Source organism: Calonectris borealis, chromosome 15 (assembly GCF_964195595.1).
Source record: "Calonectris borealis chromosome 15, bCalBor7.hap1.2, whole genome shotgun sequence".
Classification (NCBI taxonomy): Eukaryota; Metazoa; Chordata; class Aves; order Procellariiformes; family Procellariidae; genus Calonectris; species Calonectris borealis.
In genome coordinates this window covers 5,790,767-5,807,328 of record NC_134326.1, presented here as the reverse complement: position 1 = coordinate 5,807,328, position 16,562 = coordinate 5,790,767, and the positions used below count along the sequence as shown (strand labels likewise).

The following is a 16,562-nucleotide window of genomic DNA, read 5'->3' as shown; positions in this document are numbered from 1 at the left end:
CATCCTCATATGGGATGACTTTAACTGGTAGGGATCTTGTAAAATCTAATTAATTTTCTTTTTCGAAGACTGTTGTCTTTTGTTTATGAATAACGTTCTCGAAGTACATTATCCGAGTTGTTTACTACACACAAAATGAAGTAATTCTCCTGTATTGCCTTAACTAACAAGCTGAGTTTATCTAGCAGCCAGTCACAAAATACAGGCATATAGCCTTAATCTAAACCAGAATAATTAACACAAAAAATACAATTTGCTTATAAAAATATATTGAACAATTTTTCTATTAATTACGATTGCAGTGGTTTTTTTTTTAAAAAAAAGAAATAATATAATTAAGGCTAATTAAATGACCTTTGAATTTCCATGTAGCTTGACACTTCAACATAGTTCACATCTGAAAATGCACTGTAAATAATTGATCAGCTGCATATGTGAAGTCCTTTTAATAGGTTCTGTATGTATCAAATACAGATCAAATTTTAATTTATAATGCAAAGTACAACTGGGAGTAATGAAGCTTGCAGAGTAATTAGCTATTAAAACTGGAGGAAATCAATTGTACCTTCTGCCTCAGCTGTCCTCTCAGTACAATAGGAAAATTTTGTCTGTGCAAGCAGCCCTGCTTTCTTAATGTTTAAGAAGTATGGAGTGGCTTTATGCAGAAGAATAATTATGTCAAAGACTTATGTTTTTTACCAAAATACGTGTGTGTGTGGTTTTTAAATGAGTTATAGACAACAGTGGGCATTTTGCATGCTGGTAGGAGAAGTTTTAAGTGGCTTCTGAAACCCTGGTATGGAGGAGTTTTAAATTCAATGAAGGTTACTTCCTCTTTAAGGTGTCCAATGCAACTTGTAACTCATGATCTCCTCTACGCTTCCTGATTACTGGTCAAATGGATATCACTGGTATGTGAAGTCAAATGTAATTTAGTGATTAATATACACATAATACCTGCCTCGAAGTCCTAACTTTTTTCTGTACGAGTACTAAAAATGTACTTTAGCTAAAATACAGGATTCCTCTTGATCAATGACTTTGTTCAGTCTAGCTTCTTACTTTACTTTTGAGATAAAGCTCATTATGTATAGGTTTTTATTATGATTTATTATCTAGTTGCTTCCTGTAACTTTAAAAGCTACCCAAGGAGAATTTTTGTATTTGCTGGCTGTTGGACATTTCAAAGGAGATCTTAATGGCTTAAAAATTGAGCTGGATATTATTTTGGAGGAGTGGGGTCAATAAGTATGTTTATCCTGGCAGATGTGAAACTGGTATGTGCCTATAACATTCCATTCTCTTTGTGAGTGCTGAGAAGTGGCTGAGATGTCATGTAATTTGATATGACTTTGAACTTCGTTGTTATGAACAGGCCTGTTAGCATAGCAGTCTCTACTGATTTTTTTGAAGTGGAAATGTTTTAAAGCACTATGTTTAAGAATGGTAGTTATGAGAAAACAGTTGCCAGCTAAATTTCTTACGTGCTGTTGATTTGGAATCTGTATTCCTGTGACATGTGATTGCAGACTAGTTAAAGGTTGGATGTGTTTGTCTAAATATGTCCATCTTCATGTTGTATTAATTGTAGCTGTTACTGTGTCTATTGCAGAATGTTAGAGTAATGGTTATGCATCCTTATAAAAAGTAGAGTTTGTAGACAGCAGGTTTAGAGCAGAGAACTTGTGACACAAAATGTTGCAATGTATACACGTAGATATAACTGCAGGCAAGTATATACAGTGATAGTGTATGCAGATGGGCTTTATTGCCTATCATTTGGGTTAGTGTATTGGATCCACAATGCTATAGGAAAGAGGGGGGTTTAGCTTGTGATGAATCATTCCTTCAGAATATCTTGCATGCAGTTAGAGAATCTGAAAAGGAAGACAGGGATGAGGCAAAAGATAAATTGAATTTTTGTGTCCCTCAGTGCTTGCTGCATGTGTATTTTCATACAGGTTAAATATATGTGAAACAAATTTTTTCTCTCCTCTACAGATGCTGTGCAAGTGCCAAAGAATGAATTGACAAGAAATAGGTTTCTCCTATCTGTCTTTAGAGTCATGATTTTGATGTTGTTTCTTCTAGTATAGGAAACCTTGATGTTTGAGTCTATGGATGAAAAAAATTACAAGCCCTAAAAATGTTATGATTTGCATATATAGGTGTAAATGTAGAGATGTATCTTTGTTCCTAATTTTGTGACAGTCTCCATTCATTTTCCAAAGATTCAAGATCTAGCATCTCCTGTAAATTTCTTGCTGCGTGCTGGCACTTACTTGTTATCTGTAGTTGGCTACTATCTTCTGTTTCTGAGGATTAGCAACTGGTGATTTGCAGTGCACCAAGCTACCGCTACGTCACCATTAATTAGCAATTTTTGCAATAAAGGCTCATAGAATAGTGCAAGTTGGAAGGAACTGGAGAATGTCTCTAGTCCAACCTCCCACTCAAAATGGGATCAGCTGTGAGGTCAGACCAGGTTGCTCTGGGCTTGCTCCAGCTGGGTCTTGAAAACCTCCAAGGACAGAGCCTGGGCAACCTCTTTGTTCCACTGCTTGACTGTCTTCATGAGGAAGAAGTTTTTCCTTGTATCCAGTCTGAACTGCTTGTTTCAGTGTTCTAAGTCATTCTTAAAAGGCAAAATAAAAAGTCTTTTTTTTTGCAGTAATTAAGAAGTTTTCTAGTTTTGTTCTATTATTTTTTTCAGAAATCGTGGTATGTGGTATTGATAGAAAATAGTATCCAATTGGTGACATACATATTTTTCCAAAGAGTTAAGCCAGACAATAATTTTAAGCAATAAGAAATCAGTTGAGTGAAAATGAGTAAGAACTTCCGCTCACTGTCTGTGACTAGAACGCTTCTGTAGCTCTACACAAATTTTGTTCTGAGGTGGAACCTTTGAAGCTACATTTCGCTCTGTTTTCTTCCCAGGTTATTTTCATAAATATAACAAATCTTTGAAGCATCTGCTCGGCATTATTCACGCTGTTGTGCTGTTGTCTGTTTAATTACATAGCACGGTACAAGCGAGTTGCTACTTAAATCACTCAGTGGCATGTATCAATTAATTTAGAAAAAAAAAATCTTCTGTATCTTTTATTCCTAGGTAGACAGTGCCTTCATTGAAGTTACTTCAAATTTGTGCATCTTGTCCTCCCGACATTTCCCATAAGCACCTCTGTCTTAAAAAGTCAATGTACACGTGAGGTTGAAATGTAACTTACTATTTGTGTCATCTTCCTTAGATTTGAATAAGGATCAATGTATGCATAGCTCTTGCTCTTATAAGGCTTGATAGGCTTTTCTTTAGAGTCTTTTCCTTGTCTGCATTCTTTTATGTGTTCTTAGAAGGTATGTTTCAAAATGATACACATAGAACAATCCTGTTGCTGTTTGTGTCTTTTTTTCAGAAAGAATAATTTAATAAGTATAGAATTTTTCTCACATTCAAATCCTGTCACTACTTAAACATAGCTTATTTCCAGGTGCTTTGTACGTAAAATGAATAATTTGTCCCTAAGTGTTTGGGACAAGCTAAACAGCCTTCAGAGTTTAACTGAAACAAATTATTTTTATCAGGAAGTTGTGTTTTTCATATATGAGAAATACTGTTGACTTACAAAAATATCACACAAGTTTGAGAGTATTCCTGAGGCATGACTGGAAAATCAACAATTCCACATTGGAAGGGACTGTAGCTGTTAAAGCATATTGTGTTTCACTGTTTGGAGAAGGGTTTATTTGGTAGTAGTATTTGATTTAAATTTGTTCTTAAGATAATTTGCTTTCTTTCAGAATGCAGGGACATTCTGCTTCCTGTGATTACAAAAGAGCTGAAAGAATTACTGGAACAGAAGGATGATCAGCAGCTCCAGGTCCAAGAGAAGAAGTACTGTGTTGAATTACTCAATAGCATCCTGGAGGTTCTGAGCTGCCAAGACCCTGTAAGTATTGATGATGATGTAGATGGCCCAAGTCTGTAGTAAGCCTGAGCTGATTAGGTAGTAAATTATTGATGCTGATGAATCTCATTTAAATTTTTAATACAAGTCAGTGGCAAATTGAACTTTTCTCCTATTTTTCATAAACTTAAGTTAAAGGGCAGTTGAGGTATTAAAGGTGAAGTACTGAAATCTATGCTATTTTTTTTATTTCTCAATTTTATATTCTTTAAATAGTCAGCTGCTGTAAATCACCATAGTATTATTGAAAGCAGCGAGGCTGCTTTGTTTTTTCCTAGCAGGGGTTTAGGCACTTTTAGTTTTGATTGGTAAAGTTCAATGGAATAAATATTGAAATGAATTAGAATATGATGACAGCAAGCCGAGTATCGATGATATTGATGACACCAAGCTGAGTGGTGCGGTTGACACGCCTGAGGGATGGGATGCCATCCGGACGGACCTGGACAAGCTCAAGGAGTGGGCCCATGCGAACCTTATGAGATTCAACAAGGCCAAGTTGTCGTGAATGAGTGATTTAGAGGCTACTTAAAGAATAACCATCAAAGGTATTAGCAGAAATGATTTTAATAGAGATTTATAAAGGTACGACCTAACAGAATTCGATGGCAAGGTTCACTCTATTACTTATTACAAGGATGAAACATATAAAGGAAAATCATCTAAGGGTTTATATCTTAGGGACTATATGTGTTTAGCAGCACTTAATCATCAACTAATCATTAACAAACTTGAGTAGCACTTAATCATTAACTAATTCAATATTTACGAAATAAGTGTTAGTAGAGTCTACTATAACCATAACTTAATTACAAATTATGCTTACTATTAGTCCATACATACAGACAGACAGAAATATGTGTATGTATAGAAGGTATACCTGTTAAAAATTCCCCTCGATTTCACGTCGAATGTCTAAGCATTCCCTCTCAACAGGCAAAGGGTTGAGCTTCAAGGAGTGAAGGGGGTTCAGCCCAGTCCCCGTCGTCAGTGATGGTCCTCCAAATATCGCAGACCTGAGAGGTCGCAAGCTCTGAGAGGTGTCCCACTCAGAGGGAGATGCTGAGTGCAGCCCGCTGCGGTCCAGGAGAGCTCAAAGGGTCTCACTTAGGACCACCGTTTATAGGTTCGCAAGATGATTGGCATCTGTAAATTTCCATCCTGGCCACAGACCCAGGTAGTAATTACTAAAAATTCTCAAGGTTTCAGTGTTGTTCTACTGGACACCTGGGCCAGGCAGTAGGAGTACATTCCCAGCTCAGCTATGCAGAATTTCTGATATGGTCAAGGAGCGCTCAACCATCAGACTCAGTACACCAAAGCTGAGGTTTCATGGAAATTTCTGAGACCAACAAGCGGCCTAGGAGAGGCGGGGAGGAAATGCACCACCACACAAGTGCAAGGTCCTGCACCTGGGTCAGGGCAACTCCCGCTATCAGTACAGGCTGGGGGATGAAGGGATTGAGAGCAGCCCTGCCCAGAAGGACTTGGGGGTACTGGTGGGATGAAAAGCTGGACATGAGCCAACAATAGGCACTCGCAGCCCGGAAGGCCAACCGTATCCTGGGCTGCATCACCAGCAGCGTGGCCAGCAGGTCGAGGGAGATGACTCTGCCCCTCTGCTCTGCTCTGGTGAGACCCCCCCTTGAAGTACTGTGTCCAGCTCTGGGGTCCTCAGCACAGGAAAGACATGGACCTGTTGGAGCGGGTCCAGAGGGGGGCCATGTTCCATCAGGGGGATGGAACACCTCTCCTATGAGGAAAGGCTGAGAGAGTTGGGGTTGTTCAGCCTGGAGAAGAGAAGGCTCTGGGGAGACCTTATTGCAGCCTTTCAGTACTTAAAGGGGGCTTATAAGAAAGGTGGGGACAGTGTTTTTATCAGGGCCTGTTGTGACAGGACAAGGAGGGACTGGTTTTAAACTAAAAGAGGGTAGATTCAGACTAGATATAGGGAAGAAATTTTTTACAATGAGGGTGGTGAAACACTGGCACAGGTTGCCCAGAGAGGTGGTAGATGCCCCATCTCTGAGGTCAGGCTGGAGGGGCTCCGAGCATCCTGATGTAGTTGAAGATGTCCCTGCCCACGACAAGGGGCTTGGACTAGATGACCTTTAAAGGTCCCGTTCAACCAAACTATTTGATTATTCTATGATTATTCTATATATTCAGAATAATTTTCAAATTTAATCTTGTTTCTTTTATAAAAACCTTTGTAGTTTCTGAAGATGTTTTTCAGTGTACAAATGTTGTAGCTTATGGTTTCTGCTTTCAGCAATGTCTGTGTAAAACAGATTACTCTTCATTATACTTCATTTTGAGTCTGTAGTTTCTTTCTCAGGCTCCTGTAGTTTTGGAGCACTGTAGAAATTGTGATCTGGGTGTTTGCTTTTCTCATTCGAGAGACTATTGAACTGACTTTTTAGTTCCTCACTTTTTAATGAGCAGCAGGTTATTTGATGAAGTTTCACAATAAGGAGGAATTTATTCTGAGGAAACCTCATAATTAATTACATTAGGAAAGTTGCAATTTCTCCCATGAATTACATGCTGATTTCTCCTGAGCTGTAGTTTTCTGGTATATGTATTCAAACTTTGCAGGCTTTGGATAAAGGCAACTTGTCATTTTAGTTGTTTTTCACTATCGATCCTTTGGATCATTTTCTAGTAATTAAATCATTACAGCATGTTGTTTGGTTTCATAAAAAAATCCTTGAGTTTGAAACTGAAGAGGCTTGTCTGTTTGCACAGGGCAATCTTTTCATGTGTATTATGAGCTATTTTCCTCATTGTTTTAGATGTAAGCACTTCAGGAGGGATTGATACAAAGTGATACTTAAGAGGTATTGGAACATTTGAATTTCAAATGGAATTCATAAGAGAAATGGTGAAAGCGTATTAGGGCAAAGAGTGAAGCTACAAGTGTATAGGGCTATAGTGTAAACTAGTTTCATTACTGTATACTTTGAAGGGTGAAACACAGTTGTAAAGCAAAATAGATTAATACTTTCTGCATGTGTACCACATAAATTAAGTTTACTTTCAAACTTAACAGTTGCTGCCCATAGTAGCAGTAGCTGACATGTCAAAGACTTGTTAGCGCCTACTGAAAATACGGGTTTGTAGCTCTTGTTTGCATGAGTGAGAACATTGCTATATGCAGAACACCGTGAAGAAGTTGAATTCTTGTTGCTTGGTATGCATATATGTAGTCCCATGCAGTCTGAAGACTATTTTGTAGATTCTAACTTGTCCAGTTTCCAAGAGTAGGAACTGATATATCCAGAATGATGTAGAAACGTGATGGGTTGTTTACCAGAAAAGAAACATTTGAAAATGTAGGTGATTGCTTGGTTGGTTGGTTGGTTTTTTTAAAGGCATCCCATTTTATTTATTTCTCAAATTACTGTTTCTAAAGAAAAACAGCCCTTTCAACCTGTGTCTTATTCATATTTTAAGTGTGACTGTGGGCACAAAACCAGTTACTAAGTAGAATTCTTGCTAATAAGTATTTTTGTTCACCTTTGGAAATGCTTGTAGGTTTCCATCTTGGGGGGAAAAAACATTTTAAAGTGTAGATAGTTTTTTGGGGGTTTTTTTGTTCCTCAATATTAGTAAAAACATAAAGCTTGAGGGATGGAAGGTGACCTATATCTGAACTGATACATCTCCTATAGAAATGTCTATAGAAATAAAGTGTAAATGAAGTGCAAAGATGATTGAAGAAAAGCAAGTGTTTGTTTCAATAAATTCCACATTTGAGAGGTTTGTAACTTCTGGTTTTGGACAGTTCTGCAAATGAGTTAATGTACATATGCCTCAAGGTCTTAAGAAAAAATTAGACAAATACTTTAGATTTCATTTGGGAACATTTTAGTTGAAAACTACTTGTTTAGTGTGATGCTGCTGAGAGCTTTTGAAAAGCTCTTAATTTTTTTTTCCTTCAGATGTTCTCCCTTGATATTAGGCAAATGCTTAGATGTATTTAAAATCAAATGCATTTTATCATTGAGGAGGATGTTATCTTTAATAATAAGATTTTTTTGTTGTTGTTTTTTTTCACTGATCAGTATGATTTGTATGTTTAAACACAGCTGGAGACCAGAGGTTTAATGAGTGATTGTACTTCTCACAAGTTTGGACTTCAGTCTTTTAACAATCCAATTAAAATTATGTAATTTGTATAGAATGATGTTGTTTAAAAGCATGTAATGCATTCTGTGCTTTTACTCCTGTGAAGGAGGTAGCTAGGCAAACCTTTTTGCATTGTGACAAACAAGGCTTTTTAGGCAACATGTAACCCATTATGTCATGAAAATTGCCGAGAATTTGCAACATGTGCATTTAAAAAAAACCAAACACATTCACATTTGTTTAAAACAAGTGGCATTTCTTCAATAGCTTCTTTTAAGGAAGGTAACCTGTAAACTGGAGATTCTCTGTGAGATGTTTGGATAGCAGTTATCTACAGATTGCGTTTGCAATAAATACTGATGAATTTCTAATAAAAGGAGAAAAGTTCCTTCGAGTAGGTTTAAATCCAGTAGTGGTATCAGCATATGATGACCCCTGTGGAGGCATCATATTCATGAGTATAAGAAACATTGTAGAATAGTTGGGACTTCAACAAAAGAACCAGATGCTTTAGTACTAAAAATTTACTTTTGAGATGACTCCTCTGAAGGAGGAAAAAAAAAAACAAAGGAGGGGAACACCTTCAATACAGCAGTATCTAAGGCAACAGTAATTTGTCTTTAAGAGATACTGCAGATTTCTCTTCAATGCAACAAAGATGTTTACTTTCCAGCTAAAGTGAAAAATCTTGTTTCAAGCATATACAGTTTTGACTTGCAATGGGAAATACTTCGTATCCTGGACTTGTACAGGCAAATGGAAAAGGTTCACTATATGGCCAGATTATTATGATAGTAGTATTTAGGTGGTCTCCTTTAGAATGCCTTTATGCAGTATGATCTAGATATAGAGAATTGTTTTGGTAATCAACCAAATTATTTCTTATGAGATTGCACTTGAACCGTAAGATTAATGCAATTTTCTATTGAACAATTCATTTCCTGTATCTCTTAGCATCTTTCTAAGAAAATGGGTGATTTGACCTGCTGGAAGAGAAAACTTCAGGCGTTAGTGGCAGACTCAGTTTACAGTATTAATTGTAAGCTTAACTCTGTCTTGAAAACACCAACATCTTGCCCATATTTCTTCTGTTTTTCCATCTCAATGGAGAAATCTGGTTTTGGATTAGTATTTAAAACTTAACTTTGATATTTTTGCATTGGATTTATTCTGTGAAAATCACCGGAAGTAGAATATACACAAAGTACAGAAAAGAAGCAGGAGTAGTTGTTCTATGTTTTCTGTGGTCAAAATTTATATTGTGAGGTGATCTTTGAAGTTGTTACAAATTTTTGAGGCATGTATTTTCTTTGTCAAAGAAAAAGATATCGTGATATTACCAGCTCTGCTCTACTGTTTTGCCCTACATTGTTTGGTGAGTGGGAACATGTGAATCATCAGATCCTTGTGTTCAACCACTGTTCTCTTCAGCTGCTGTCTAGCTGCTCGGTTCTGCAGGTAGCAAGTACATTGTTAAGAACACTGGTTTATGGTAAGGACTTTATTTTTATGAATAGACATTGTTAGGCATCTGGGTGAGATGCTTATGTTTCATTTTTAAATTGCCTCTACAGCAAACAACTTTTGGACATAGATGACATTGTTTTGATTGAATCATGTCTAAAATTAGCTTCATAGCTTGAGACTGTGTGCTTTCAGCACCTGTGAAATACAGTTAAAGCTCAGAACTGCAAGTAAGTCGTTGACGAAGGTCGTGGTGAAATTTGTGACTTCTTGTTTCTGTTTTAATTTAAAATATTTCCCTTTTCCCCCTTTACAACAACTTTGATGCATGCAGTCTGACAGCCCTTCATAAGTTTACTTTGTCTCTAATCTGACGTATATCCTATAGTTTAATATTTACTGTGTCAGAACAAGTTTTATTTATAGTGCTTACACCATTAAATGTAATGGTAAACTCTTTCTCTTGGAATCTAAAATAAAATCTTGGTTGAGACTACAAGTGGAAGTGAGTTGTATAATCTTTTCCTGTTCTGTGCACAAAGTCAGTAATTGGCAGCAGCTGCATTTTAAGCAGTTGATTATGTTAGCAAACAAGCCTGGAAGCATTTTAGAATTGTACAGAAATTTGTAAAGATTTGCCTCACTTATGGCAGATCTTACGACTTTAGCAAGAGAGAATTTCAAAGAAATTTAGTCAGAGAACCTGCATGTTCTTTTAGGGTAAGTTACCGTATGTTCTTCTGCAGGCAATTTTCAGTCAGAACAATGCATGATTATGAACTGTGATTTAAAAAAAAAAAAATCTTTATCCTTTTATGTGTGCTCTTTTTTTGTGGTGTTTCAGAGGGGGAAAACAAAGTTATAGAACTGAATGCGTAAGAGAGCAAGCATACTGGATCTGGTTGGTATAGAGTTCATTTTCTTCGTGGCAGCCCATATGGTGCTGTGTTTTAGATTTGTGACCAAAGCAGTGTTGATAACACACCGATGAAAATTTAAATGATTGCTGAACAGTGCTTGCACAGTGTCAAGGCCGCCTTTGTTTCTCACTCTGCCCCATGCCAGGGAGTAGGCTAGAGTTGGGCAAGAGTTGGGGAGGGAACACAGCTGGGACAGCTGAAATGAATTGACTGAAGAGGTATCTGCAAGTGGATATCTCAAGTACAGGTTGTGTAATACTATAATTCTGAAGGAGCTATTCAGTTAGTCCATGTTTGTCACTGCCCAAATAAATGAGCACTCTATCATATTCTGAAGTGCATGGTTGACTCTGAGACAATGGAATTACTCTAATTTTTGTCCCACCCCTGTAGAAGTTTAAACAGAACATGAAAGCTAAACCAAACACTAACTTCTATTACTGTGCACAGATATTTTTAAAGAGAGTGAAATTTTGTTTGGTTTGGATTTTCTATTAACTAATTTGTGTGTACCAATGTGTGCCATCCATCCCATCAATGAATCTGAAGGCATGCGAGTACTGCTGGAAAATTGCTACTGAATTTTCAGTATGAGCTCTGATTGTTTTATGCCTTGGTCACCTAGCAAATCCTTTTCAACAGTGAAGACAAGCATACATTTTTGGTGACCATTGCATGGAATAATACAATTCATGTTTTCCAAGGGAGCATTCATATATGGTACAAGTTAATTTAGCTTCTGAAAAATCTTACGTTTAACCAAATGGATTGCAGCCAAATGGTGAGTTTTCCAGGTTTCACTAAAAAACATGTCATCCTTGCGAAGTGAAATATGATCTAAGAAGATGCATGTTACAATGGATTGCTAGACTGTCTTCTGAAGGTAGAAACTCCTAGTTAAAATAAAAGTTGAAATCTTGTGTGTAAGCAATGTGTGAAAACACTATTTTTCTTAAGTCAGCAATGTCAGTATTGAATGCCTAATTGTTTCTTAGATTATCAAGAAGAAAAGTAGTCTCAGTTTCATAAAGAAACCATTTTAATTAATTTGCTAACATTTCTCTGAAAATTCAAAGTCTTAGCAGAAAATAAGTTTTGCATGCTTGAGCATATGTTACATTTTTTCCAGGGAAGGTATGTTATATGCTACTTGTGAATTCAGAATAGAGCTCATCTTTAATAACAGAGTCATGACTAAATGTTAAAACCATTATGTAATGTTCTGAACTGTAACTAATAATGGTATATCATGTACTGAAATGTGGAAGGAAGTAAAGCCAGATTATAAAAGCCTTCATCTTTGAGGTTTTAAAAAAAAACAAAAAGGGGCAAACTAATGAACAAGTGATTTCCCTGTGCCCAGGGAAAGTGTGCGAAGTGCTACTATGTAGTTTACAATTTTTGGCTGTTGGTTTTTTTTTTTAATTATAGTGGTAATCAATATTATAAGAACAGCTGTGATTAATGAAAACATCTTGAATTGTAACGGAGGCCAAATCATAGAATATTTCTTGCAGTGCTGCAGATAATAATTCCAGCTGAGATGCCGGTTTTTATCTCTACATTTGGTATGGTAGCTGCATGGTCAGAGTTCTAACCAGAAAGCTATTGAAGTGTTGCAGGTCTTGCAGTGAGACATAGTATATTTCCTGAGTGAAAAGAAAATACTCTCTGTAAATGACATGCTGTGAGTTTCAGTGCTTGTAGAGGCTATTGTCAGAAGGTAGCCACTGTTATAGCAGGTAGCTTTGCATACCTTCAAATGAATATTAAGAAGTATCAGCAAAAACAATCTCTACGTTTACTTTGTTTAATGTGACTTCCCCTTTAATGGTGCTTTTTTTGCCTTGGCTGTGTTTTGGGTAATGTTTGCATTAGCAAGGAATGTGTCACAACACAAGTGTACCACTAGATTCCTGTGGTTCGTTGTGGGGCTCTTGATGAATCTGTTGTACGTGGCTTGGGGAGTTTACACTGAGTAAGATATGGTCTGATACTGTGGTTCAAACATCTCCATTATGCATATTGCTCAGCTTTCTGAAGGCAAACAGTTTAGAAACATGCTGGGGGACCTTATATTGGTGTGACCCAAACATCAATCAAGAACCTAATGTCTTCATTTCTAGCACTGTAAAGGAGCTTTTAGTTTATCTCTATCTGGAATTAATCTAGTTTGTGTGCAACAAAACCACTCAGAAGCAGTACATAGTAAATGGAAGTGATCAAGGGATTTGCCTCAAAATTATTCTGAACCAAATTGCTGATAGAGGCATAGCCATATAACTATAAGGGGCTTGATTTATGCTTAAGATAACGTCCTCTGCTGGTTTTGGGTAGCTGCAGTGCCTGTTGCTGGGGTTGGAATAGCCACAGTACCTGTGACAGGGGTTGGAGTATCTGTGGTGTCTGTCGCCGGGGTTGGAGTAGTTACAGTGCCTGTTGCAGGCGTTGGAGTAGCTACAGTGCCTGTCGTGGGTGTTGAAGTCACCGCAGTGCCTGTCGCGGGGGTTTGAGTAGCCACCGTGTCTGTTGTCGAGGTTGATCTCCGGGCGGTATTCCTAAATAGTTGTTTAACCCTAAACAAGACCTGAACCACATTCAGGAAACATAGCAATATGAACATGCTTGTTTGAACATCCCAAGGATATTCAAAATTCTCAGGGAATATTGTGGACGTTTTCACGAAGAGGATAGAAGAAAAAAGAGTTTCTGGAGATATGGAAGGGAAGATGAACAAGTGGGGGAAAGTGTCCCACTCTGTCTCCCCTGTAAATTCATTCCCTGAGGAGAAAAGAGTGTAATTACTAATAGTTTCTAAGAGGTGGTTCCCGCGGTACAGAGATGACAGCAATGCTGAGTACAGATACCAGATTAGACTCAACCAGTAATTTTATCATATCAGAAAACAGTGTCATACAGTGCAGCAAAACCTTGACCCAGTTCCGAGCAGTGATAAACAGCACAACAGGGAATATATACTGCAAGTAAGGTATTGCATAACCCAACATTGAAAGCCAGCCCCACAACTTTGAGAGCCAATAAATCAACATTGTGACCAGCGACTATTAAACCAATATAATGAATGCTTATAACAAATTTTGCCCTAACACGCTTTGGTCAGATCTGTTGTTATCTCAACCCTTCGTGCCCCATGTTAGGTGCCAAAAAAGGGCTGTTGTGGTTTAACCCGGCAGGCAGCCAAACACCACACAGCTGCTTGCTAACTTCCTGCTCCCACTGCAGTGGGATGGGGAAGAGAATAAAAAAAAAAAAAAGTAAAATTTGTGGATTGAGATAAATACAGTTTAATAGAACAGAAAAGGAAGGGATAATAATAATAATAATAATAATGGTAGAATATATAAAGTGAGTGATGCACAATGCAATTGCTCACCACCCGCTGACTGATAACCAAGTAGCGATCGCTACTTCCTGGACCATGCCTCCTATTGATATACTGAGCCTGATGTCATATGGTATGGAATACCCCATTGCCCAGTTGGGTCAGCTCTCCTGGCTATGCTCCCTCCCAGCTTCTTGTGCACCTGGCAGAGCAGGGGAAGCTGAAAAGTCCTTGACTATAGGGTACTTAGCAACAACTAAAAACATCAGTGTGTTATCAACTTTCTTCTCATACTACATCCAAAACACAGCACTAGGAAGAAATTTAACTCTATCCCAGCTGAAACCAGGACAGTATACATAATTGCTGTATTTAATTTATGTAGTTATGGGGATGAAGTTATACAAATAATGCAGTTTCTCAATTTGATGTTTGTATTTTCCGACTGATGTAAAGAAGAAATGAAAAATTCAGGGGCAGGGCGTATAATTGTATAAATGTGTTGTACTCTAGGTTGCTTCACCTTTCCTTTACTGCTGTGTTAACTGGTAGCTTGATAAAATTACATATTTCATGGCAAGTGGCTTGCCATAGATCCTCTACTGTCCTAGGATGCATTCTTTCAACAGTCAAGAACGCTTGTTTGAAAAAAAAAATGCTAAATTTTGACTGGTACCCCAGTGCACAAGGGTAACAAATGTTCTACGCTTCAAAGCAAACCTTGAAATTATTTAATAAATGCAATACTCTGGAATAAGAGGTGGCAAACAGCTTTTGGATAGATGTGCACAATCATCAAATACATTGCTATAGTCAAAGTTCAAGAAGAATATACAAAAAAGGTTTGAAAACAAAACAGAAAAGCTGCGTAGACCTCTATAAATAAAACAACATTCATTAGGGGTATACTCTGAAGATGTATCAAAAACTTACGCAGAGTGTAGTTTATCTAAAGCTAATTATTTCCTGAAAGTTATGTTTAACATTACAGTAATGCTAGCGAATATGGAAAGCATTCAAGTTCAAAGAATAAATAGGATGCCTTTCTCAGAAACGCAAAATCCTGCTGAAAAAAGCAAGCATCTGTAGCAGGCAGATGGTTTTCACTGTAGGGCTACCAAACGATTCCATGTCTGTGTACTCAATATTGCCGTTTCCTCCATTTTTCACTGTGTAAGCTGTATTTGTTAAGCAGAGAATGTTCTAAACTCTGATAAAAACAGTACTTGAATGGAATATATTTTTTCAGTAGTTTTCACTACTGTTTCCAGTAGAAGAGTAGGATTTGAAAATATGTTGCATTTTAGGTCCTGAAGCCAGTGGATAAGAGAGCGCTCTTCTATATGTTTTCTAGTCCAAGAAATTATGCTATTTCAAGCACCTTGGTGGCATTTTTCTTTCCTATGGTTGGCTCATCTTTTTTTTGACATCCTTTGTCCCCTCTTCCTCACGCTGTCAACATCTGTCTGTTTGTTTTCCTTTTTCTGGCTTCTTGTGAGATGCAATCCATCTCTGTATTTCTTTCCTATTGTGCTCTGCCCCTTGTTCTCGGTTTTAAGCAGGGTGCAGTAACTATTATATCATATGGTGAAACAGTAGTGAAGAATCTGTGATCCAGTTAAATGCATCTGTAATACATTAGTACAGTCTTGAAAAGAGAAATACTTGAGATGGTAAGAGTGGCTTGTGTAGCCTCTTAGTCCAGTAACATTTATACTGTTTTACAAAGAATGTTTCAAATGATGTCTTCCTTTCTAGCTTATAATAAAACACCCCAAAAGTGAAAAGCTTTTGAAGATACTCTGGTTCCAAGGGCTACCACTCTTCAACAATCCAGTGGCAAGGCTAGATTTTCCGTTTTTCCACTGTGAGGTCAACTGTGCCAATACATTCATTAGGAGGACTAAGATGTGCTGCTTCTGCAACATAGAGGCCAAAAGATTCTGGTTGTGGCTCTTTGAATGAAAAGTGTCTTTCTGATTACAGCTTTGCATAAGCCTGAGGAATTTGCTTTGCTGTGTGACAAAAAGCAGATATGTTTTACTGTGGAAGAAAGTGCAGTTTTCTCTCAGAGGTTTTGCAGGTGATTTAAAAAAAAAAAAAAAGAGAAAACAAATAGAGACAAGAAGGGTATTTGGTTAATTATTAAAGTTGATATGGGGAGAGATGCACTATAGGTTTTTATTTTTAATTTCACTGTTATTTCCAGTATGTTTAAAATACAAAGAGCCAATGGACTGTATGTTTTTCATATTATTGGATTGGCATAAACCTTAAAGCTCATAGTATGCGTATTGGGAAGTGGAGGAGATGGAAGAGAACGCGGCTTTGTGAAAGCACTCTAACACATGTGTCTTCTGTGCAGCAACTGTCAGCTGTAGTCTTTTTATAAATATGGGACTGTACCAGAGGAATTTACATTATAAAAAGAAAACACAAACCACACAGAAATTATTCTGTGAATACATTGTTCATTTAGAGAATATAGTAACTTTTGAAATACTGTGACAGGCAAAGCGATAATTTAAGCTTGCATGTTTCATAGTTGAAGGACACGATAGGACTAAATGGTTGTAGTAAATAAGTGGCTAGATATGAGGAAGGTCTCTATTGCAAGGGATGCTGGCCTGATCCAGGTTAATCAAAATAGGAGAAAGGAAGGAGACAATATTAGATGTCTCAGAGGAAAAACAGTCAGAAGCAGTTTCTCCTGGGGTGGTATTGGAGCTCAGC

General features: G+C 37.4%; 1 protein-coding gene across 1 annotated transcript in view; it reads left to right on the top strand.

Annotated features, from left to right (window-relative positions):
- Positions 1-16,562, top strand: part of DOCK2 (dedicator of cytokinesis 2) — a 207,038-nt gene that overhangs the window by 66,902 nt on the left and 123,574 nt on the right. The window contains exon 26 of the mRNA XM_075164094.1: positions 3,805-3,953. Within this exon, the coding sequence (XP_075020195.1) occupies positions 3,805-3,953 (149 nt within the window). The remainder of the gene's footprint in view (positions 1-3,804; positions 3,954-16,562) is intronic.